Source organism: Bos grunniens, chromosome 19 (assembly GCF_055505025.1).
Source record: "Bos grunniens cultivar Pamir isolate PY7600 chromosome 19, Bosgru_T2T1.0, whole genome shotgun sequence".
NCBI classification, from domain to species: Eukaryota; Metazoa; Chordata; class Mammalia; order Artiodactyla; family Bovidae; genus Bos; species Bos grunniens.
The window spans coordinates 16,703,129-16,729,125 of NC_141183.1; the positions used below are offsets into that span (position 1 = coordinate 16,703,129).

General features: G+C 35.3%; 1 protein-coding gene across 1 annotated transcript in view; it reads right to left on the minus strand.

The window, feature by feature from the left end:
* EFCAB3 (EF-hand calcium binding domain 3) overlaps positions 1–25,997 on the minus strand; it is a 467,300-nt gene that overhangs the window by 162,933 nt on the left and 278,370 nt on the right. The window contains exons 43-53 of the mRNA XM_086357127.1: positions 25,416–25,520; positions 24,360–24,410; positions 23,366–23,470; positions 21,941–21,994; positions 21,014–21,118; positions 19,321–19,374; positions 18,634–18,738; positions 16,204–16,257; positions 9,661–9,765; positions 8,812–8,865; positions 8,354–8,458 (exon numbers count right to left, since the gene is read on the minus strand). Of these exons, the coding sequence (XP_086213253.1) occupies positions 8,354–8,458; positions 8,812–8,865; positions 9,661–9,765; positions 16,204–16,257; positions 18,634–18,738; positions 19,321–19,374; positions 21,014–21,118; positions 21,941–21,994; positions 23,366–23,470; positions 24,360–24,410; positions 25,416–25,520 (897 nt within the window). The remainder of the gene's footprint in view (positions 1–8,353; positions 8,459–8,811; positions 8,866–9,660; positions 9,766–16,203; positions 16,258–18,633; positions 18,739–19,320; positions 19,375–21,013; positions 21,119–21,940; positions 21,995–23,365; positions 23,471–24,359; positions 24,411–25,415; positions 25,521–25,997) is intronic.

Here is a 25,997-nt window from a genome sequence, read left to right on the forward strand (position 1 = left end):
GATGATACCATTCTAATGGCAGAAAGCGAAGAGGAACTAAAGAGGATATTGATGTCGGGTGAAGGAGGAGAGTGAAAGAGCTGGCTTAAAACTAAACGTTAAAAAAACTAAGATCATGGCATCCAGCCCCATTATTTCATGGCACATAGAAGGGGAAAAGGTGTAATTAGTGATAGATTTCCTCTTCTTGGGCGCTAAAATCACTGCAGATAGTGACTGCAGTCATGAAATCACAAGATGATTGCTTCTTGGCAGGAATGCTATGACAAACCTAGACAGTGTGTTGAAAAGCAGAGACATTACTCTGCCAACAAAGGTCTGTATGGTTGAGGCTATGGTCTTCCCAGTGGTCATGTACGGTTGTGAGAGCTGGACCGTAAAGAAGGAAGAGCACCAAAGAATTGATACCTTCGAGCTGTAGTGCTGGAGAAGACTCCTGAGAGTCCCTTAGACAGTAAGGAGATCAAGCTACTCAATCTTAAGGGAAATCAACCCTAAATACTCATTGAAAGGACTGAAGCCGAAGGTGAAGCTCCAGTATTTTGGTCACCTGATGTGAACAGCTGACTCATTGGAAAAGTCCCTGATGCTGGGAAAGACTGAGGGCAGAAGGAGAGATGGCTGAATGGCATCACCGATGCAATGGACATGAACTTGGGCAAACTTTGGGAGAGGTGAGGGACAGGGAGGCTTGGCTGGGGTCACAAAGAGTCCAACATGACTGGATGACTGAACAAAAACAACAACAAAGTTCTAAAATCTATTATGGTGATGGTCACGTAAGTCTATGAATATGCTAAAACCTGCTGAATTGAATACTTCAGATGGGCAAATTGTATGGTATGCAGATTATATATCAATAAAGTTGTTGAAAAATAAAATACAATAAAATGTAAAGGGATTAAAATCACAGAGTAGGTTCTTCGACTACCATGCAATTAACCTAGAAATAAAGCACATGGGAATATCTGAGGGTTGAAAATAAATCACAATAGAACTAAGAAATATCTTAAACTGAATAACTAAACTAAATAACTGAATATATCATGTCTCAAAATTCATCCCTGGTTTGGAAAGATCCCCTGGAGGAGGAAATGGCAACCCATTCCAGTATTCTTGCCTGGAGAGTCCCATGGAGAGAAGCCTAGCAGGCTACAGTCCATGGGGTCACAAAGAGCTGAACACGACTGAAGTAACCGCACACACACACGAGGGTTGAGAATAAATCACAATAGAACTAAGAAATATTTTAAACTGAATAACTAAAAAAATATATATCAGAATTCAAAATATATTAGAAAAGAAAAAAATTAAAAATTAATAAGCTAAGCATGCACCTTAAGTTAGAAAAAGAATAGCAAATGAAATCAAAGAAAATTACAAAGAGCAGAAATTAATGAAACAAAAAAGAATTAAGAATGTAGAGGTTTAACAAAGTGAAAAGTTGGTTGTTTGGAATGACTTTTAATACTTGTTAGACCCTTGGTAAGACTAACCAAGAAAAAAAGAGGAAAGGCATAAATAACCAATATTAGGAATGAGCAAGATTCCCATACTAATCTTGCAAACATTAAAAAGATAGTTATTAAGTAATTTTATTTAAATACATTAAAAATTCATATAAAATTGACAAATTCCTAGAAAACCACAGTTTACCAACTGACACAAGAAGAAACAGTCTTTTTAATTGGAAGTTAAAAATTCCAACAACACAAACAACAAATTCAGATTCAAGATGTCTTCATTGGTTAATCCCACCAAACATTTAAGAATGAAATAATGCCACCTTAAAAAACTCTTTCAGAGAATTCAAACAAGAAATAATCTTCAACATATTTTTTTAACTTTGCTAGTAAAATTTAATGAAGACTGAACAAATAAGGAAAATCTCTTATAAACAAGAATGCAAAAATCTTCAATAAAATATTAGCAATCTGAATCCAATAATATATAAATGATAATCCATCATGATTAATATATTCCAGGAATGCAAAGTTTTTTTAATATGCGAAAATCAATCCATGTAGTACCCCAGATTAATATATTTAAGGAGAAATACTATATAATCACTTCAATAAACACTTCATTACATGCAATGATCAGGTGTAGAAAAAATGAATTGGATAAATGTCAAAACAAAAATAGGAATAGAAGAGAATTCCTTTAATTTACTAACTGCTACTGCTGCTAAGTCACTTCAGTCGTGTCCGACTCTGTGACCCCATAGACGGCGGCCCACCAGGCTCCCCCATCCCTGGGATTCTCCAGGCAAGAACACTGGAGTGGGTTGCCATTTCCTTCTCCAATGCATGAAAGTGAAAAGTGAAAGTGAAGTCGCTCAGTCGTGTCCAACTCTTAGCGACCCCATGGACTGCAGCCCACCAGGCTCCTCCATCCATGGGATTTTCCAGGCAAGAGTACTGGAGTGGGGTGCCAATTTACTAAAGGTTATGTAAATAACCCCAAATCACAAAAAACCTTCAACAAAGTAATATTTGCTGGTGGAATATGGAATTATTTCCCTTTGAGATTAAAAACAAGTTAGCCTTTGTTAGTCCTGGCCACAAAGCTGTGAGCTTTGTGGGGCTGTGAGCAAGAGGAAGCTGCAAGCCCAAGGCTACCCTCTCCCTGACACATTGCAGTAAAGAACTTCTTAAAGATAAGTCTGAACCCTGAACACAGTCGTGTGAAAGTCTGTGTCCAAACCAGGAGCTGAAATGGCTTTTCTTATATTCTAGAAGGTATGAAGACAAAAGGAGACTCTGATGAAGAAGTTGTTTGAGATGGAGTCAGTCTTTATTGAAAAGAAAGCACAGCAATTCCTTTAGGAACAGAGATGGACAAATTATCTCCTGAGCTTGTGTTCAACAGCCCAAACATAAAAGGAATTTTGGCTATGGAGAAAGCTTGATTATTTGAAACATCAGGACTAATCTGGCTGTAAGCTCCTGGAGACTAGTGGAAGCCTTCAATAAGTCCAGGTTTATGGAAAAAGTTTGTGACTGTTTTGTTCTTAGGGTTTATTATGTATGGCTGCCTTATGAAGAAAATACAATTATATATTTTGAAAATTAAGCCTGTATGTTAGATTCCAGAAGTGATATTTGTATTCTTTTTAGGGAACAGAAAAGCAGAAGCCATCTCTTTTTGTGTCAATTTTCTGCTATGTAAAAAAAAAAAATATTGTATTTCTCACTCGCTAGTATCCTTTTATTAGAACTAATTTCATTAAAGTTGCCTTTCTGGGAGGATTTTAGGAAATGTATGTTTAACAGGTGTGCTGTCATTGGATCTCTGTTGAATGGCTTGAAAATGGCTTGGCATTTTTTTCTGACCAGGTTGATGGCTTTTAAAATTTGGAGGCAAGAAGCCCTGACTACAGGTTATGTACTGTTTCTAAATCCAAAATTGGCCTGATATTTTTTACATTTTTGTAAAATTTTCATTGTCTGATGCCTCATTTGTTCAACCTTTAATATTACCAACCATTAGATAAAGTATCAGGCAACAATTTCCTTGCACTGTGGTGCAGAAAAGTTCTGGGTGATGGCATCAAAAATAAATGCCTAACTCACTTGTTTTTTAATTTATTTCTTTGCCACCTACATGTCTGCTTAAAGATGGGATCTCAAGCTGACTTAGATTCTTTTAGTTGATAGGTCTTTCTCTCTCTCTCTTTTTTTTTAATCTCAGTTTTATTTATTTATTTTACTTTATAATATCGTATTGGTTTTGCCATACATTGACATGAATCCGACAGGTCTCTTAAAAGGCATCTAGCTCACCCTCCTCAAGTCTATACTTGAAGAGGCAAGTCCCCAGGGCAAGGCTTTTGCCCATACTCACACTGTAAGCTAGGTAGGGCAGAACTGAGACTCTACCTCTCTCCCCTACCTTATACTACATGAATTCATACTCTGTTCTGAGATCCATGTTATTTGACTGTAGAAAGTTGGCACTATAGCAAGAAAAGATAGTACTGATGGTATTTTCAAATATGCTGTTGAAAAATTTGATATTCATATGGGAAAGAAAAGAAACTTAACCCCTACGGCATCCCATATACAAAAATCATGTCCAGGTGGATTGTTAGTTAAATTTGAGATGCAAAACAAAGGAATTTTTCAAAGATAATGTGGGACAATACTTTAATGACCTTAGGATAGGAAAAGATTTATATGGTATAAAAGATACTAACCATCAGGGAAAAGATTGATATATTTGACTACATTTAAATTAAGAATTTCTGTTCACTGGAAGACACCATTAAAAGAATGAAAAAGCAAGCCAAAGAGACAGTTATTTGCATTGCAAATTAGCCTCAAATTGCCTATACAGAGAATATATAAAGAACTTCCACAGTTCAATAAGAAAAAAATCACAGTAGAAAGACAGGCAATATAATTGAAAAGGCAGTCCACAAAAGAGGCTACACAAATAATTAATAGATATATAAAAAGGTCTCAATCTCATTACTAATCAGAAAAATATAAACTTAACCTTCAGTTAAGTTACCCTAATACTCACTAAAAAGAAGCCAGTGATAAAATGTTCCTTGCTATGTGATTCCATTCATATGAAGTTCAAAATATGGGTGAACTATAAAATTTGAGATGCATATTTATGTGGTAAAATATGAATAAAACTGAAGTAGTGATTACCATAAGGATCATGGTGGTGATTAAATTGAGTGGGCAGTGTTGGGAAAGAGAACACGGTGGATTTTAGATGTTGGTGGAGAGTATACAGCTGTTTGTTTTATAACCATTAGTTACACAGGAAATTCATGTTTTACACACTTTTCTCTATGTATTATATATTTCTCTATGTACTAGGAAAAGGAAAGACATTACTCCAAATCCTATCTCCCATAGAAATAATCACTGGTCATTCCACAGACTCTCATCTATGAAGTTGCACAGGTAAGATAGATATAGAGAATTATTTTCAAGAAGTTGCAGAGGTAAGATAGATATAGAGAATTATTTTCAAAAAGTACTATATATATGGTTTTAAAAATAAGAATCTTCAATTTCTAATAAATATACCTCAGTACAAGAGATATTTATGAAGATGTCCAGTTAATTTTAAAAGAATATGAAAAACAGAGGTGAAGCCATATTTTCAAACTTAATCTTTCAATTTTAAAAACTATCACCTGATTTCCTGCTATGAAAAGCATTTTCTCACTTCCTCCCATTTCCCCCCTCACTTTCATGTTTTTATTAGTTATGTTATCATTGTTACACTGACACATATAAACATGTTATTTTGTATCTATCATCCCCACAATTGTCTAGTACTTGCTCTGTATTCAAACAGATTTACAGGTCACCACCAGTCTTTGCACTATTGTTTCCTTTTGCTCAATTTTAAGTTATTTCTTAACTATATTTCATCATCTTTTTTTCAAGAGGTGCTGAATTCATTTAGTTTTTCCCATATTATTAAAAGTTGGAATTTTATATTTATATATAAAATTTTTATGTATATTTGAATGACATCATAGTTGTACATAATACTCTTTGTCACGCTTTTTCACCTTTGTAGATACTCTGACATTCTTTTCTGGAGTTGAATGTTGCTTTGGAAACCCATCACTTCCTCTCCTCATCTGTTACCTGCTTTCTATCATCTGTGCATCTGAAAAATTCTCATTTTTCCTTAAAGTTCAGTAAGCAAACTAGAAAATATTTCACGGTAGGGCACTCTGGATCACCATTTTCTGGAGCCTGGTGTGACATTTTTGATCTGCATTCATTCCTTCATTTTACAGAAATTTTCTTTTTTAAAAACTATCATTGATTAAAAAGTTTTAATTGTTATATTCTCTTCTAAAGATATTTGATATTCTTGTGGTGGATGCCTTTGTGAATCATCCATATCTACTAGATTTTTGATAATTTTAATCTTTTTTCTCTGTATTTACTGTACCAAGTCTGCTCACACTGTAATATGATTTTTAGTGCTTTATATTTTTAAATTTTTATGTTTATAATTTACTTAATAATTCTATAATGACTTTTTGTACTTATTCTTTTTTTAGTTTTGCAATTTACCTTTTTAATATTTATATGTATTGGTACCATCTCATTTTTGAGCTTTAGTTTTATTGAACCCATTAAAGTTGCCCTTTAATATGAATTAATTGTCAACAACCTCTTTTTCATTGTTCCTTAGGTTATATTTTCTACTTGATGGATTATTTGTCTTTTGCATGCTATCTTCCTTCATCCTATCTTCTTACCTTCCCTTTTCACTTTTCTGTTTTTCTTCACTGTGTTAATGCTAGAATTGTCACCATATCCTTTTTTTTTTCCAATCTTGCATATGCTTCAGCAACTCTGTCCAGATCTTCATTTTATTCTCAGGATTTAATATATCTTTTAATAGCCCTTTCTACAGCATCTGAGACTAGTTTGCTTTCTTCAGTGAGATGGCATTTGAAGAAAATTGTTCTACCCACTTTTATTGTAATCTAAGGGTAGAGTGAGGTATGTCATGTGGTTTTATACTTGAGCCCTGCTCTCGTATCTGAACTTTGTTTAAATGTCCCAACAGGGGTCATTGCTCTGAGACCCTGGTAAAGACATTTCACCAAACCCCAGATCTGCCTATGGGATGGTATTCTTGGGCTTCAGATGAGACCCCCAATTCAGCCTAGAGCTCTGAAGCTTTTACTTCTATCAATGAGTGATTCCAATCATTCATTTTCTCTGTTGTAGCCATTTCTCCCCAACAACTGTTTCTTCTTCTTCCTCATAAATGGAGAGAGAAAAAAGTTATGTACCCAGTTTTCTTCATTCCAGATCTGGGCATTTTAGTGATAACTCTCTGGATTTCACCAATTTAATTTCTGCAGGAGGAGAGAGGCTCAGAGGAGCCTAGCTCTGTTGCAATAGTTTCTACTTTAGAATCTTTTTTTTTTTTAATTGGAGGAAAATTGCTTTACAATGTTGCATTTGTTTCTGTCATACAACGATGAGAATTGGTCATAATTACATATATACTCCCTCCCTCTTAGGCCTCCTTCCTCTCCTTCCGCTATCCCACTCCTATAGGTTCTCACAGAGCACCAGTCTGGGCTCCCTGTGTTATACAGCAGCTTCCCGCTCCCTCTCTGTTTTACACATGATAGTATATGTATGTCAGTGCTACTTCCTCAAATCGCCCCATCCTCTCCTTCCCCCGCTGTGTCCAGAAGTCCATTCTCTATACATATGTGTCTCCATTCCCTCCCTATTCTCATAGGTTCTCTGGTTGTCTCCTTTAAATATTTATGGCATTAGATTGGTCTTTTTATATTATTTGATTGATGTTAAACTTCCTTTGTGGATTTTTTACTTTTTCATTTTTGTTGCTCCTTTGTTAGGTATTGGAGGAAATAAAAACTAAATGTTTTTATTTAGTTTATAATGTTTTCTCATCATCTTAAACTGGATTCCTCTGGACCAGTTTAGCTAGCATTAAAACAAACAATTACTTGAAAATCTGAAGGAATTTATTCTCAAATTTATTCTCTGCAGGCCTGTCACCTTTTGTTGGAGTGATGGGTGGTGGTTGATAGGTATACTTATTTGATAGTTTTTTCCAACTATCATTATTGGCCTATTTATATTTTCATTTCATCTTTGATTAATATTGGTAACTAATTTATTTTACCCTGGAAAAATGTTCATTGTATTAATATAAATAATACCCTAATCCCACATTATACCCAACAGTGAGTATCATTATGCTCTTTTAAAATTCTTGGTGTTTTTCTGTCTCCTTTTAATCTTCTGTTTATATCAGAACAACTGAGGCATACATGTAATTACTCCTCATTATAGGTTGTTTTTTTCTTCTGACTTATTATTTAATGTTTCTTTAAAATAGTTCTCATTCCATCTTACTTCCTCTTCTTCATTTTTTGATCTGTTAGCATTCTCACCAATTTTTATTATTCACAGTGGAAAACATTTGTTGGTCTTGGATTAGTGAAGATACAAGGATGTGTTTTCATTTGAGACATGAGTTTGGCTACAAGCTGTTAAAAATGCCCTGTTACCAGGTTCGATGCATAATACTGGATGCTTGGGGCTAGTGCACTGGGACGACTCAGAGGGATGGTATGGGGAGGGAGGAAGGAGGAGGGCTCAGGATGGGGAACACATGTATACCTGTGGCAGATTCATTTTGATATTTGGCAAAACTAATACAATTATGTAAAGTTTAAAAATAAAATAAAATTAAAACAAAACAAAACAAAAAAAATGCCCTGTTAATACCAAATAAGTACTATCATTAATTTACAGATGTTCTCAAACCCAAGGTGTCCTAAAGGGAATAAATTTTTATCTACAATGCTCACCATCAACTGGCAGGTTTTGTGAAAAATCTTCAAGCTCTTTATGTGAAAGCTCAATCCCCATATTTTCCAAAAATGTGACCAGGTTAGTCATATCAATCTTTCCTCCTTAGAAGAGGCAAGAAAGATACCAAGATGTGAGAAAAATCTGCATTAATTCATGTGTATTATAGTTAACACTTTAATCAAGAAGACATTAAGGTGCAGTAACACCCAGTCAAGGGTACAAGGAGGATCAACTGATAATTCGACTTCATCTTTCATTCAATCAACAAAGTGCAAATTTTAAAAGGACTGGGTAATTTTCCAGGGATTTATGGCATAACATGTATAACACATGCATAACTACTGAGAAAATACACATATGGGATTTTTAATGTAATAAAAAATAAGTTAGCATATATGAAAATATACAATAATATCTCAGATTTATTTGATTTCTCATCATACTTTTCACTCACTTTTAAGATTCTTCACACTGTCTAGCAACCTTTTTTGAAACACCTTTCCTTCAACTGTAAGAAAAGGCATAATTCATGTCAGAGAAAAAAAAATAAAAAGGGGATTCACCTAAAAAAAATTCTGCAATTCCTCCCCTAATCTCATAATTTCAAAAAGAGAATTTTAGTAATTCTTTTCTCCTGAAATGTACCTATTTGCTCTCAAATAGTAACAAAATTTGTTTGGAGAAAGACTTTAATGAGGCAAATCTATTAGCTCTTGGATAAAAACAATGATTATTGATCTAAACCTTGTATAAAAGTGACAGTTGCTCTCTCTGTCTTGTCCAACTCTCTGGGACCCCATGGACTATACAGTCCATGGAATTCTCCAGGCCAGAATACTGGAGTGGGTAGCTGTTCCCTTCTCCAGGGGATCTTCCCAACCCAGGGATGGAACCCAGGTCTCCCAGATTGCAGGCAGATTCCTTACCAGTTGAGCCACCAGGGACGTCCTAAACCTTGTATATCCCATTTGATTTTCTTTCATCTCTGACTTCTTCCTTTGTACCCTTTACTCTTCCATTTTCACACCCTTCCACTTACTATCAGGCATATTAGTGGAATCAAGGACAGTAATACATATAATTTTTTGGTAGGAATGAGTGAAATAGCTATTGCCTACCATAATATAAATTAAATGACCCAGATTTTCTTTGGCAAAAATCAAGTACTGAAAGTTTTCCAAAATGATTACAAAAAGAAAAAATAACAACTTGCTAGCAATACAGAGTTATTTTAGAAGAAAACGACACAGTCAAGCACTCTAAAGCCATTTGAAGAATACATATATAATTTTAAAATCCTTACCATCAACTGGTAGAGTTTTTACTAAATTCAAGTATTCGTTATCTGTGACTTCTACTTTCATGTCTTTTAGAACATTTTTTAGGTCACTGACATTTATCTGCTTTCCTAGAAAAGACAGAAATGGTGATAAAAAGAATTATTATAATTATTTAGAAGGATAAAAATCAGTGAGTTATTACAACAAAAGCTGCTAACTAGTAACATTTTCACTCATGCACTATAATTTTGTGGGTACTTTAATGTGTTGTAAACAAATAAAAAACTAGCATTTATGACCACCCTGATTATGTAAGTGGTAAAAAAAAAAAAGCCAAATATTGGTTCTTTTCTTCACTAAACAGAAATTTAAGTATTTCTCCAGATAGTTTTGAAATTAGCATTATGCTAAGAGAAATGCAATCTTAGGTACATAAATTTCATCTAGAAAGGCATATAAATTATATGCCTTGTATTAACTAATTAATATAGTGTATATAAAAACATGTATTGCTACTTGTTAGAAAGTATCTTTAAAAAAACAGGGCCTCAGGCTTCCATAATAATTTTTGTTTTGCACTATTTGTATGGTAAGTAATCTTTTGATTATTACTTTTATACTTTGCAAGCAAAAACAATTTTGGTTTAGTTAAGCCTTTTGCTTTAAATCAGCAGAAAATGAATCTCTGAAAGCTCACTGTCTATAAAGTCTAGAATCCAAAACTTTTAGTCAATAAATTAGATATGTTGCATATTTCAAGTATGTATGTCCAGTACAGATTTCTTTTTATTTATTCTGCTTGGGATTCACTTGGCTTCTTTAAATTGACACCCTTTCTCTCTTCTGGAAAGTTCTCTTCAAATATTGATCCTGTCTCATTCTTTCTCTTCTTCCTGGCATTCCAATTAAAAATACATTAGATTTTCTTATTATTCTGTATGTCTCTTAATCATTCTTTCACATTTTTCATTTTTTGGTCTTTCTGTGCTACATACTTCATAACTTCTTAAGTTCCTTAGTTCTTTCTTCAGCTTTTTTAAAGTTACCATTCAATCCATCTAATGTTTTAAATTTCTATTGTTTTTATTTCTTGAAGATCTCTTTGGTTCTTTATCAAATCTTGTTTGCTCTTCATTCACATATTCAAGGCCTCTTTTTTAATTCTTAGACTATATTAAGAATGTTTAACATTTTTTTGTCTGATAATTCCAAAATCTAAATCTGATTCTGCAATATGTTATTTATGATGGCTGTTACTCATCATGCCATGCTTAGTTACTCATCGTGCCAATGTGTTTAGTAATTTTAGACCAGGAACTTCTGTGTATGTGAAATTCTTTGAGAAGATGAGTATCCTTCAGAATAGGAATACTTCAGAGGAGGATCAGAATTTGCTTATGTTAGTTTCCCGGGGCATTCGTCTTTTAGAATTCAGTTCAGTTCAGTTGATCAGTCATGTCTGACTCTTTGTGACCCCATGGACTGCACCATGCCAGGCTTCCCTGTCCTTCACCAAATTCTGGAGCTTGCTCAAACTCATGTCTATTGAGTTGGTGATCCAACTTCTGGTGATCTCATCCTCTGTCATCCCCTTCTCCTCTGTCCTTCAATCTTTCCCAGCATCAGGGTCTTTCCCAATGAGTCAGTTCTTCATATCAGGTGGCCAAAGTATTGGAATTTCAGCTGCAGCATCAGTCCTTCCAATGAATTCAGGACTGATTTCCTTTAGGTTGACTGGTTTGATCTCCTTGCAGTCCAAGGGACTCTCAAGAGTCTTCTCCAACACCACAGTTCCAAATTTCTTTCAGGATTACTTTAAACTAAATTCTCAGACTAAGTTAGTGCAAATTTGATAAGTAAGCCTGTGTAAAGGTCACCTTGTGTTTATAAATTGAGTTAAGACAGTCTTCCTTGCAGTCCAGAGACATATTTCTAATTCGCTCTCATGCTGTATACATAGCTTTTCAAGTCTTAGCTTTAGGGCAGGTGTGCTTAGTTGTTTAGTAGTGACTGACTCTTTGCGACCCCATGGACTGTAGCCCACCAGGCTCCCCTGTCCATGGAATTCTCCAGGCAAGAATACTGGAGTGGGTAGCCATTTCTTTCTCCAGTGGATCTTCCCAACCCATGGATCAAACCCACCATATTTCCTATTTCGGGCGGGCTCTGGGTTTTGCTTGCTTTCCACTGAGTTCTGGCAGACTGTCAAAACTGCTTAGATTCACTTAGTTCAGCAAATGTTTAGAGAGTGAAATGTGGCTTCAGGGCTCTTCTTCTTTGGGTTCCAGGCTTTTGGTATCAATATTCCTTAAGTATATACATTTATGGAAACATTTAAGAATCCTTTTAAAATTAGATTCTATCCACATTATTAGTTGTTTTCAATATCCAGGCACATAGCACATCACACTGCTAGAAATGGGAGCATTCTCAGAACGTACGTGAAAAGTGTATACGGGTAGCTACATACTGGTTTGTGTTCTACTGAGCTCTCACCTTTTCTTTTGTTCTACTCCTTCCCATTTCTCTGTAATGAACAGTAGCTATTTTATATGGCTATTCCTTTGTAATTCCAGAGATAAATGAGTTTCCTCTGATTATGTCCGCTTCAGAGCTTGGGAAAGATATATTACTGAATTTTTATGATAAAAATGGCCTTTTCTATTTCATTTATTATTGGATCTTCTTCTTTGCTGTTAATGAAACAAGCTGGAGCACTCTTACCATCATTTCCACACAACTGGGTCAAACAGAAGCCTACATAGGGTACGGCCAGGGAGCAATGGAGCCCACTCCATGGAGGAGGAAGGGCAGGGTAACTTGATGTGGCTTTCGTAGTGATGATCCCTTTCTCATGCCCGGGGGTCCAACTATGCATATATGAGGAACAGAAGTGGATTCATTTGTCCTTCATTGTTCACTTTAAGGATTCACATAACTATTGAGAAGAAAAAAGCACCCAAAGTCCTTTTTGAAGGACCTCTTATAGATCAGAAAACCAAGTGTAGGATCAGGTTCAAAGATTCCATTTAAAAGCACAAAATTCTACCTAATTTTGTAAGGAAGCTATTGGAATGATCAGGTTACAATATCAATGAGGATAACATCTGGCAAAGTCAGGATTGCTCCTTAGTTGCACCAGATAAAATTTCAAATGGATACTTGCTAAAACAATACATAGAACAACGGACTGCTACAGAAATAAATTCGCCACATTATTAAACACTGATTAGGACATGTGTGCGTTATATCAGAGTAATTCACACCTCCTCTGAAACTAGAATAATTCTAGAAAACCTATAAGTGTGCATTATATCAGAGTAATTCACACCTCCTCTGACACTAGAATAATTCTAGAAAACCTATAACTGTGAGACTTTGATTAGAACCACACCTTAAGGGACCTTTTGAACATATCCAAAAGGGTTTTATACAGTTGCTTCTGAGTTATGAACATGTACTAATAGTATGTTTATTTTCTGGGTGGATTTTTAAAAACTATTTATTTATGGCTGCCTCAGGTCTCAGTTTCATTGCGCGTGTGTGGGCTCTAGAGTTCATGAGCTCAGTAATTGTGACACATGCGGATTGGCTCCCCACGGCATGGAGGATCTTGGTTCCGCAATCAGGGACCAGGGATGGAATTCGTGTTCTTTGCATTAGAAAGTGATTTTTCGTACGATCACTTTTATATGAAATATCCAGAGTAGATAAATCCATAGAGAAAGAACTCAGATTAGCGGTTACCAGGAGCGATGAGGAAGGTAAAGTGGGAGAAATGCCTTAATAGGTATGGAATGACAGAAATCAGGAGGCATTAGAGAGCAATGATGGTTAAAACACTCTGAACATACTAAAATTCCAATGAATTGTTCACCTTAAAGTGGTTAATTTTATATTATGTGAATTTCATTTCAAATCATTCTTTAATAATGTGATATCAACAAAGCTTCTGATAACACTGAGGACAATATTATTTGAAAAAAATACAGATACTGACAACTCAAGGTTTAAAAGTGATCCCAAACAAACTCTAAATGTAAAACAATTTTTCAAATACCTTGAACAATTTATGTGGTTTTTCTTTATATGCATACTTAAGTGTGATAAGTTATAAAACATGTGTTTAAATAAATCTCTCTAAATGAAAAAAAAAAAAAAGAAAGTGATTTTTCTTAACCATTGGACCACCAGGGAAGCCTCCTGGATGGATTTTTAACATTCTTGTGTCAAAAATTCATAACACTCAGAGTGGCTAACAAACTTGTAGATACACTACCCTACTATACCTACTTAGGGCATTCCAATTTATCTATTCAATTTTAGAGAATTAATTTTATTTTGGTAATCATTCATGATTATATAAGATCTTCTGGATAATATTTAGAAACTTCAGTGTCTTTTGAATGCCAAAATCTCTGGTAAAATAGAAGAGACATGGGAACTGGAAAGTTACGTCATTAAAGACCGCTGAGAGCTCCAATAAGCAGGCTGTCGCTTCCTTAGTGGTTCAGACAGTAAAGAATCTGCCTGAAATGTTGGAGACCCAGGTTTAATTGCTGGGTCGGGAAGATTCCCTGGAGAAGGGAATGGCAACCCACTCTAGCATTCTTGCCTGGAGAATTCCATGGATAGAGGAGCCTGGAGGGCTACAGTCCATGGCGTTGCAAAGAGTCGGAAATGTCTGAGTGCCTAACATTTGCATTTTCACTTTTTCACGTAAGTCACTTGCTGACCCAAGATCCAAGCTCCACAGAAACAAAAATTACATAAAGTCAAAAGCTTCCACCCGAGACCATTAGAATAAAAAAAACACTGACTGTCAGTGCACTGTATACTTTTCATACATTTTTATTCTTGTCATGTTTTTCTTTTTACTTGTTTAATTTCATACACCTCTGACTTAGCCAGTCATAATCTCCCTTACTACTAATAAAGACGTATTGAAGGTTAATTTTACTAGAGACTTTACTAGAGTTAGAACAGTCCTAACTCTATAATTCAGCTTTTTACTGGCAAGCCAACTTAAAGAATTCCAGTATGTTCTTGTTGTTGTTCAGTTGCTAAGTCATGTCCTACTCCTTGCGACCACAATGGACTACAGCACGTCAGGCTTCCGTCCTTCACTGTTTCCTGGAGTTTGCTCAAACTCATGTCCATTGAGTCAGTGATGCCATTCAGCCATCTCATCCTCTGTCACCCCCTTCTCCTCCCTCAGTCTTTCTCAGTATCCTTTCTCAGGGCCTTTTCCAATGAGTTGGCTCTTTGCATCAGGTTTCCAAAGTACTGGAGCTTCAGCTTCAGCATCAGTCCTTCCAATGAATATTCAGGGTTGACTTCCTTTAGGATTGACTGGTTTGATCTCTCTGCTGACCAAGGAACTCTCAAGAGTCCTCTCCAGCACCACATTTTGAAAGCATCAGTTCTTTGGCGCTCAGCCTTCTTTATGGCCCAACTCTCACATCCGTTCATGACTACTGGAAAAACTATAGCTTTGACTATACAGACCTTTGTTTACAAAGTGATGTCTCTGCTTTTTAATATGCTGCCTATGTTAGTCATAGCTTTTCTTCCAGTAAGCATGCGTCTCTAATTTCATGGCTGCAGTCACCATCTATAGTGATTTTGGAGCCCCCAAAAATAAAATCTGCCACTTCTTCCACTTTTTTTCCACCTAATTGTCATGAAGTGATGGTACTTGATGCTGTGATATTAGTGTTTCAAATGCTGAGTTTTAAGCCAGCTTTTATAGAGACGATTCTAAGTGCATGTCTTTTCAACAGTCTCAGTAGATCTTGTCTCTTTATAAAGAGTCCAAAGGGATAGAAACTTTTCTGAGGAAATAGCTAATACCTGGTGGAACAGATTCCCAAGTATAATGCATTTCATTCATGGGAATAAAAAAAAAATTGAGTCTCACCTTGGCTGGCCTAGTATAAAATACAGTGCATGTCCTATTCAGAGAATAGGAGAAAGTCTGGACAGTTCCTAATTGTCTTTCTTGTGGCCTTGGTTGATAGAGAATCAAATTGTGGAAGTAGGACTACAAATATTTCCACACTATTAAGAAAAGGCTGTTGTCAAGCTATGGAACATTATCAAATGAATCCAAATTACAAAAAATAAACAAAACACATGTTTGTACAGTAGCATACGTTATTGCTAGAAAATCAAGACCCTAAGGACATTTATTGAATTATGAAGAGTAAATACCAGATTTAGAAATATAACATTGTCTCTTATAATAAAAGACACATTCTCATAATGTTGGGAAAAATTCTACATATAATGATATGAGGCTAATATAATTGTCCAGAAAATTGTGATGTTGATGACAGATTCAAATAATTATGTCTATATATAGTATCTCAGTTATTGGCCAGATTTTGAAATTCTTGTCTTGTGTGCCTATCTTCCTAGTATTTCTGTTGCAAAAGCATGGGTAATCATAGCAGATAAATGAGAATGTTTAGTTAATGAAAGGTTAGAATAGCAAATTAATGGAAAAAAGGAATGGGAGAAATATCATTAAAACACAGTTAAGAATTAAGAAATATTTTACTTACCTAAAACAGTACTCAATTCTTTCATCACTGTATCTACTTTGATGTCTTCTTCATCTATAAGACACAGTAAAATTTAGACATTGATAAACCCAAACTCAGAAAAAAAGCAAAAACTACAAAGTTCTTAAATTAAGAAGTCAAGCCTGGATAAAGGCTATTGACTATGTTCTGTCCTTCTAAAATTTATGATTCCTGGACTTTAAAGGATAGCTCCATTATCTACAACAAGGATTCAGTTCAGTTCATTTCAGTCGTTCAGTCGTGTCTGACTCTTTGTGACCCCATGAATTGCAGCACACCAGGCCTCCCTGTCCATCACCAACTCCCGAGTTCACTCAAATTCATGTCCATCGAGTCGGTGATGCCATCCAGCCATCTAATCCTCTGTTGTTCCCTTCTCCTCCTGCCCCCAATCCCTCCCGGCATCAGAGTCTTTTCCAATGAGTCAACTCTTTGCATGACGTGGCCCAATTATTGGAGTTTCAGCTTTAGCATCAGTCCTTCCAAAGAACACCCAGGACTGATCTCCTTTAGGATGGACTGGTTGGATCTCCTTGCGGTCCAAGGGACTCTCAAGAGTCTTCTCCAACACCACAGTTCAAAAGCATCAATTCTTTGGCGCTCAGCTTTCTTTGCAGTCCAACTCTCACATCCATACATGACTACTGGAAAAATCATAGCCTTGACTAGACGGACCTTTGTTGGCAAAGTAACGTCTCTGCTTTTGAATATGCTATCTAGATTGGTCATAACTTTCTTTCCAAGGAGTAAGTGTATTTTAATTTCATGGCTGCAATCACCATCTGCCGTGATTTTGGAGCCCCCCCAAAATAAAGTCTGACACTGTTTACTGTTTCCCCATCTATTTCCCATGAAGTGATGGGACCAGATGCCATGATCTTTGTTTTCTGAATGTCGAGCTTTAAGCCAACTTTTTCACTCTCCACTTTCACTTTCATCAAGAGGCTTTTTAGTTCCTCTTCACTTTCTGCCATAAGGGTGGTGTCATCTGCATATCTGAGGTTATTGATATTTCTCCTGGCAATTAATGTACAAAACGCTACATTTTATATGGTAAAGGCTGTAGTTAATAAAACTAATTGTATACTTGAAATCTGCTTGGAGACTAGATCTTAAATGTTAGAAAAGAATTATAATAATGTGATATGTTGGAGGTGTTAGCTAACACTATGGTGATAGTAATTTTGCAATATATGTCTATCAAATCAACAGACTGCACCTTAAGCTTACACCATGTTATGCGTCAATATATCTCAGTACACAATAAACTGTGGAAAATTCTGAAAGAGATGGGAATACCAGACCACCTGATCTGCCTCTTGAGAAAGCTATATGCAGGTCAGGAAGCAGCAGTTAGAACTGGACATGCAACAACAGACTGGTTCCAAATAGGAAAAGGAGTACGTCAAGGCTGTATATTGTCACCCTGCTTATTTAGTCAAGGCTGTATATTGTCACCCTGCTTATTTAACTTCTATGAAGAGTACATCATGAGAAATACTGGGCTGGAAGAAGCACAAGCTGGAATCAAGACTGCCGGAAGAAATATCAATAACCTCAGATATGCAGATGACACCACCCTTATGGTAGAAAGTGAAGAGGAACTAAAAAGCCTCTTGATGAAAGTGAAAGTGGAGAGTGAAAAAGTTGGCTTAAAGCTCAACATTCAGAAAACTAAGATCATGGCATCTGGTCCCATCACTTCATGGGAAATAGATGGGGAAACAGTGGAAACAGTGTCAGACTTTATTTTTTGGGGCTCCAAAATCACTGCAGATGGTGACTGAAGCCATGAAATTAAAAGACGCTTACTCCTTGGAAAGAAATTTATGACCAACCTATACAGCATATTCAGAAGCAGAGACATTACTTTGCCAACAAAGGTCCGTCTAGTCAAGGCTATGGTTTTTCCAGTGGTCATGTATGGATGTGAGAGTTGGACTGCAAAGAAAGCTGAGCGCCAAAGAATTGATGCTTTTGAACTGTGGTGTTGGAGAAGACTCTTGAGAGTCCCTTGGACCGCAAGGAGATCCAACCAGTCCCATTCTCAAGGAGATCAGCCCTGGGATTTCTTTGGAAGGAATGATGCTAAAGCTGAAACTCCAGTACTTTGGCCACCTCATGCAAAGAGTTGACTCATTGGAAAAGACTCTGATGCTGGGAGGGATTGAGGGCAAGAGGAGAAGGGGACGACAGAGGATGAGATGGCTGGATGGCATCACTGACTCGATGGACATGAGTTTGAGTGAACTCCGGGAGTTTGTATGGACAGGGAGGCCTGGTGCGCTGCGATTCATGGGGTCACAAAGAGTCGGACACGACTGAGTGACTGAACTGAACTGAATTGAAAGATGGACAGAAAAAAAGACTCAATAGGCCTGAAAAAGTATGAGTGATTACAATGCTCACCATCATATGGCAGTTTTTCTATCAAATCCATGAATTCTTCTTCTGTGATCTTGATTCCCATGCTTTCTAAAAACGTGTCCAGCTTATTGACATCAATATTGCCTCCTAAATAGAGGATAGGAAAGAAATATAGTAAAATTGAATGATTCTAAAACATATTCACTCTATATTAACATTCATCTTTACTGAGCATGTATTTTATTACAATAAAAATACTTCATTCCTTAGTATTATTAACATTTTCAAGACAAACACCAAAATGCCATCTTGTTCAGCTAATACAATAAAAATTAGAATTAATTACCCCCAGTTTTGTGTTGGGAATATTGAAAAGCTAGAGCTGGAGGTGACTGACATAATATTCTGCAAAATAGTCATTATTTTTGCTGCCTATAATTTCAAATTGTTTCTGCTTTAGAGCTAAATCTTAATCTGACAGCCTTCATTCTTCACCTTTTGTTTGCATTTTAAAATGAATTTTATTTTTCTGGGGCTGAGTTAGGAAAATTTAAGAAAGTTTCCTGACAGATCTTAGTACAGGAAAGTACTTGGTAAATACCTGTCAAAATGCAGATCTACTGAAAGAAGTATAAATAAAGACTCAATTATGTAGGAAAGGAGGAGTTATATTCTGACAACGCAAATAAAGGTTTCAGATTAAGTCTTTTTAGCATGCTTTTTACTCACGTTTGAGAGATTTTATGCCCTTCATCAACCTTTTCTGATATACTTTTCCATCAGCTACAAAAAAACAAGATATTTTAGAAATGAATTTTAGAAAAGAATTTAGGAAACAGAAAGATACTACACATCTCTTAATTTCAGAAAGAAAGAATTTAGAAAATTTTGCCTGAAGAACATTTCAAGTGCAAATAGATAACAGATATACCAAAATGTTCACTCACAGTGGTAAAGGAATACAAAGCTAATCATAATAATGAGATGTTCTTTTTTTTACTGTATTGACAATGTAAGGAAAATAACATTCTCAAATACTATTTGTGAGAGTTCAAATTACAATATTCTGGAAGGAAATGGGAGAAGGCAATGGCCACCCACTCCAGTACTCTTGCCTGGAAAATCCCATGAACAGAGGAGCTTGGTGGGCTGCAGTCCATGGGGTCGCAAAGAGTCGGACACGACTGAGCAACTTCACTTTCACTTTTCCCTTTCATGCGCTGGAGAAGGAAATGGCAACCCACTCCAGTCTTCTTGCCTAGAGAATCCCAGGGATGGCGGAGCCTGATGGGCTGCCATCTATGGGGTCACACAGAGTCGGACATGACTGAAGTGACTTAGCAGCAGCAGGAAGGAAATGTGGCAAAACAAAATATTTTGCAACTCTATTTAAAGGAATACAATCTCACTAAATTTTAGGATGTTTGCCAAAATGTATCTACAAGATTGCCAAAAATAAAAAGTATGTCTATTTATAGATGGAGAACTGGAAAAATAAACCTCAGATTTTTTACATTATTTACTGCTTTGAGGTAGGAAGAGAGATGGTTTTGTTTTTGCTTATCTGCATTATCAAGGTTTCTATGATGAAGACATGTTCAATTGTGAAGAAATAAGCATTATAAATAAATTTATACACTCACAATATTATGTATGAATGTATGTATCTAGCTATCTATCTTAAAAGCACTAGAAGGAAAGGTTTCAAAATATTAATAGTGGTTATCTTTGTGTTATGAAATTAAAAACATTTTTTATTTTCCTAAATTTTAAAATTTCATTAATTAGATAGTTAAGAACTGCAGTTTTTTCTGAATGTACAAAATTATCCACTTACTGGTAAAATATATATTTTATGCTGCAGAAACACACATAGCTATTTTTTGTTGTTGTTGTTTTTTATCTTCTCTTTACTCCTGTTTCTTTTGCTCCTTCTTTCTTCTTCTTTTTGATGGTGGTGGTGTGTGTGTGCTCAGTCATATCTGACTACCACCAGGCTCCTCTGTCTATGGAATTTTCCATGGGTTGCCATTTCTTCCTCTGGGGGATCTTCCTGACCCAGGGATAGAACCCACACTCTTGTGTCTTCTGCCTTAGCAGGCAGATTCTTTACCAACTGAGCCATCTGGGACATACCCTTCTTCTTTTTTTAAAAAAAAAATCTATTTTCAAATCTAGCTGATTAACAACCTGCGGGCTCAGGGATGAACTTTGTCTTTGATAGCAAAGGCAAAACTTATAATTTATAGCTGAAAGGTTAGATAGATGATTTTTAAATACTAATCTAAGCAATGAATCTTTTCTTTGTACTAGCATTAACTTTTTAACAGTTTTCAAGCATTTTCACTCTGTTTGGAATTTTTCAAATAGTTTCACAAAATTAGACTTCCTAAAAAACCCAGGTAGCACCCGTGAATCTTACCATTAACTGGCAGTGTCTCCAGCAAATTCAAGCATTCATTAGATGTGAGCTTAATCCCCAAGTTTCCCAAAACATTTTCAAGTTTACTAGTATCAACTCTGTCTCCTTTGAAAGAAGAAAAGGATTGTTAACAGATGGTAATTTTAGGACATCATAGTTATCTAAAAAATTTAAAAACTGGCTCATTTAATGTTATCCTCACTTCCATATTCTCGCATATTTGAACAGTGTTTACAGATAGTGAATCAGAATTTATTCCTTTATTCTTCGTAAAGAGAGTAGTCTCTTAAGCCTAATGACATCACTGAAGAAAATTAGATTATGCAATAGGTCAGTAATTTAAAGTATCTAGTCTTTTTTGTTTTTAATGCTGAATCATGAGATTATTATGGCAATCCTATCAATTAAATTTTCTAAAAATATCCACCTTCCTATATTCTGTGGCTCTCTAGATTTTGACTATGTAAACTAGCAGTTATTAACTCAAAAGCTTGCAGGAGCCTGGAGATAGAAAAAATGAGTGAAACTGGATATAGTAAAGTGGACAGCACATGCCTTGTCCAAAAAGAAAACATGCCAGCTATTGTGAGGGAATTCAGATCTTATAAAACTTGACTACAGATTGAATTAAACTCATGGATGTCTAATTTGTGACCACTGATCTAAACATTGGTTAAAACCAGCATAATATTGCTGGAAATAACAGAAAATATAATTTATTATTCAAACATCACCACTTATTTTCATGGCTGAATCCTAGATAATCCAAAGTCAAATAAGAAGAAAAGTTAAGGTGTACATATTTCATAATAAATATGTAAAGTATCAACATTAATAAGTTTATCTTATAATATTGAGAAAACACTATGCAAAATATAATACAGGGTATGAATTCAATTTAATATGTTTTACTAATGTCTTACTCACCTGAAAAAGGTTTCACTTCATTCATCACCTTTTCCAGATCAACTTTACCATTAACTGTAAGAAAAGGAATAAATTAGACAGAAATATAACAAGGAATATAAGAAAACAATGTTGTATACAGCAGATAAATGTATACATTTATACAATTATATATAAATGTATACAATTATACATTTATACATTTATTATACAGCAGATAATGTATACATTATACATCAGTATAATAAATGCTGAATTTAGCAGCATTTATTTGTTGTAGAAGGCTTCCCAGGTGGCACTAGTGGTAACGAATCTGCCTGTAATGCAGGAGACTTAAGAGGCTTGGGTTCAATCCCTGGGTTAGGAAGATCCCCTGGAGGAGGGCATGGTAACCCATTCCAGTATTCTTGCCTGGAGAATCCCACGGACAGAGGAGCCTGGCAGGTTACAGTCCATAGGGTTGCATAGAGTTGGACACAACTGAAGTGACTTAGCATGCATGCATGCATTTGCTGCAGAAAAGCTAGCTTTTCAAAAGTACAAATTTCTTTGTTGTTTTTCAGATGCTGAGTCATGTCTGACTCTCTGCGACTCCATGGACTGCAGCATGCTGGACCTCCCTGTCCTCTGTCTCCTGGAGTGAATTTCTAGTTACAAATAAATACAAATTCCTAGTTATAAAATAAATAAGCTATGATGATGTGATGTACAGTATGGGGATTATAGTTGGGAGAATGGCATTGAAACATGAATAATATCATGTATGAAACGAGTCGCCAGTCCAGGTTTGATGCACGATACTGGAAACTTGGGGCTGGTGCACTGGGACGACCCAGAGGGAGGGTATAGGGAGGCAGGAGGGAGGAGGGTTCAGGATGGGGAACACATGTATACCTGTGGCTGACTCATTTAGATATTTAGCAAAACTAACACAATATTGTAAATTTTAAAAATAAAATAAAATTTAAAAAAAAAGGAATTAAAAAAAAAAAAGAAAGTTGCTAAGAGAATAGATCTTAAAAGATCTCAAAGAAAAACATTTTGTAACTAGGCATGGTGATGGCTGCCATTGGAGAACAGGTCTACTCTAGCTGAACTAAAAGAGATAAAACAAAAGCTAGCCATACTGATATTAAGTAACCTTTCAATAAATACTGATGCCATGCATTAGCAAATGTGGCTAAAGAGGTGCACTGTGATTTAAGTGAAACCTATCCATTCAGGAAAAGCTGAGTAAAAAGAGCAGAGAGAGATACCCTGAAATCTTTCTCTAATTTGCACATGACACTAGCAAGAGTCAGCATGTGTCCTTTCTTTGAATCTGAGTTTTTCTTCTAAGCTTTTCATAATACTTCTTGATGTCAAACAAGCATTTTAAATGACTGTTAGAAATAGATATATAAGACCATTTTTTATGTAGGGTTTAGTGATATCTAAAATGCTCACCATCAACTGGCAGATTTTGTATTAGATCTTTGAGTTCCTTTTCAGTGAGGTTCATGTCCATGTTTTCCAAAATAGTGTACACTTTACTAGAATCAATCTTCCCTCCTTATAAAAAGAGATATATAAGAAAAAGTTACTGTCTCTAAAATGTAAATTTTGAGCAATGAACAATTCCTGAGGTAATATTATGATTATCATTTTCATCCAAAAGACTAAAGCCTAATGAGATCTTTACAAGAGTACAAAGAATCAATAATGGAGTTAGGATTAGAGTTCATTGTTTTAATCTTAATCTTCATGAGAAGCATATCCAATATAAATACTTAAAGGTGATTGAATAACTTCTCAGAAAATTTTAGCAAGGTGACAATAATTTCAATATTACTAATACTATCTTGTTTTCACTGTGTTTAAGAGTCAACTTCTAGTTATGTTAAGGGATGCTGATTTTCCATTACAACGAAAATTTTTTAAAAAACAGGTTAAAAAGGAAATCATTTAAAATAAAAAATATTAATAGTAGTAGGAATGTTGTATGAATTTGACAGATATCATGAAGGAGGTATTAATGATGGAAGAGTGGGAATCTTGCTTAGATCTGATCTCCATCCTGGCCTGCTTCCTGTCCATCTCTTTCAGTTCATTGGTACCTTCACTTCCTCAGAGACTTTCTAGGTTTTTGATGATTTTTTGTTTTGTCTGAATGTCAGATTACTAGTCTCTGCTGCTGATTTAACTGAGGATGTCCTAATTTTCCCTTAACTTTTGTCAACTTGGGCTCTGATAATTTCTTCCTATGTCAAAATTTGGATAGCATGGATATTCTTTCCAGGTTACACCATAAGAAATGATCTCCTAAAGAACAGGTTGATCTATAAAATAAATAATACAAGTGTTGAGTGGCAGGGTTTACCGTTTAATCACAAGGAAACAGTGTAAATGCCAAACATGATGATCTCAGATTGATGTGCGTTTTATTAGGTTTCTCACTCACCTTTAAGAAACTTTATACCATTCAGCAACCTTTTTTGATAGACCTTTCCCTCTGTAAGAGAAAGCACTATTCAGATCACAGAAGAGCAATGTGGAGTTTCCTAGACAGTATGAAACCAGTAATTCAGTAAGACATATTTTGTGAATTGACTTAGACATTTTCTGATAACTGACATGTAATGAAATTACATAAAGTGAGGATACTGGTACTCTACTATAGTGAAACACATCTTTTCCTTTTCTTTTGTGACATTTTCATTTTCCCCTATTAGATCATTCCCTTCTTTTTCTTATTCATTTTTACTTAAATTTTGGATCTGTTGGTAGAATCAAAAGTAATAAAAGATATAATTGAACCTCGATAATAGGAGTCATGATGATGCAGTTGTTGATTCTCAAACTAAAACTTAATGGAACAGATAATATTTTAAGATATAACAGCACCATTTAAGAATACATTTGAATCTGTTCTAATGAGGTGGATGAAACTGGAGCCTATTATACAGAGTGAAGTAAGACAGAAAGAAAAATACCAATACAGTATACTAACGCATATATATGGAATTTAGAAAGATGGTAACGATAACCCTGTATGCAAGACAGCAAAAGAGACACAGATGTATAGAACAGTCATTTGGACTCTGTGGGAGAGGCAAGGGTGAAGTGATTTGGGAGAATGGCATTGAAACATGTATATTATCATATGTGAAACGAATCGCTAGTCCAGGTTCGATGCGTGATACAGGATGCCTGGGGCTAGTGCACTGGGATGACCCAGAGGGATGGTATGGGGAGGGAGGGTGGGAGGGGGGGTTCAGGATGGGGAACACGTGTACACCCGTGGCGGATTCATGTTGATGTATGGCAAAACCAATACAATATTTTAAAGTAATTAGCCTCCAATTAAAATAAATAAATTTATATTAAAAAAATAAAATTATGTAACACAGATTCAAACATTATTTTTGATAGGCAATGAGGTAGAGGTAATTTCAGAAATTTTCACACTTTAACAATAATATTCCCTAGATGACTACAGTTTATTAGAAATACTCACTATCAACTGGCAGATTATTCATCAGTCCTGATAGTTCTTTATCTGTGAGCTCTATTCCCATATTTCCTAGAACTGTTTCCATGTCATTGACATCAACTTCCTCTCCTTCAAAAAAAAAAATAACAAATAGAAATGGTAACATGTGAGATTTTAATGAACTATTTAATTATTCTATATAATAATGAAATCTATTATTATTTAGTTATTAGCCCTAACTAATCAACTACTTTATTAAGTTGAGTAAGTCCTGTTTGGCTACAGTTATGGCAGAAAATTGAAGTGTTTATTTCTTTACCTTTATTAATAGTAGACACAAAAGAACACAGTACATGGTAATGGATTTTCATAATTTTCTATTTGGGGGATTACCAGAAAAGTAATGAAACTATTTTTATTCCTTTAACATGCATTTTTAGTAAATATTTTAGATTAATTTGGAAAAAATTAGATCATAGGACCTAACAAAACGTCGCACTATGTTTTGTTGTTAAAACATTGATAAACCAAAGCCAAAGTCTAGAAATCAAATCACAATCATTTTACTAGAAAATAGCATAATTTAAAAAGAAATAGAGAGTACCA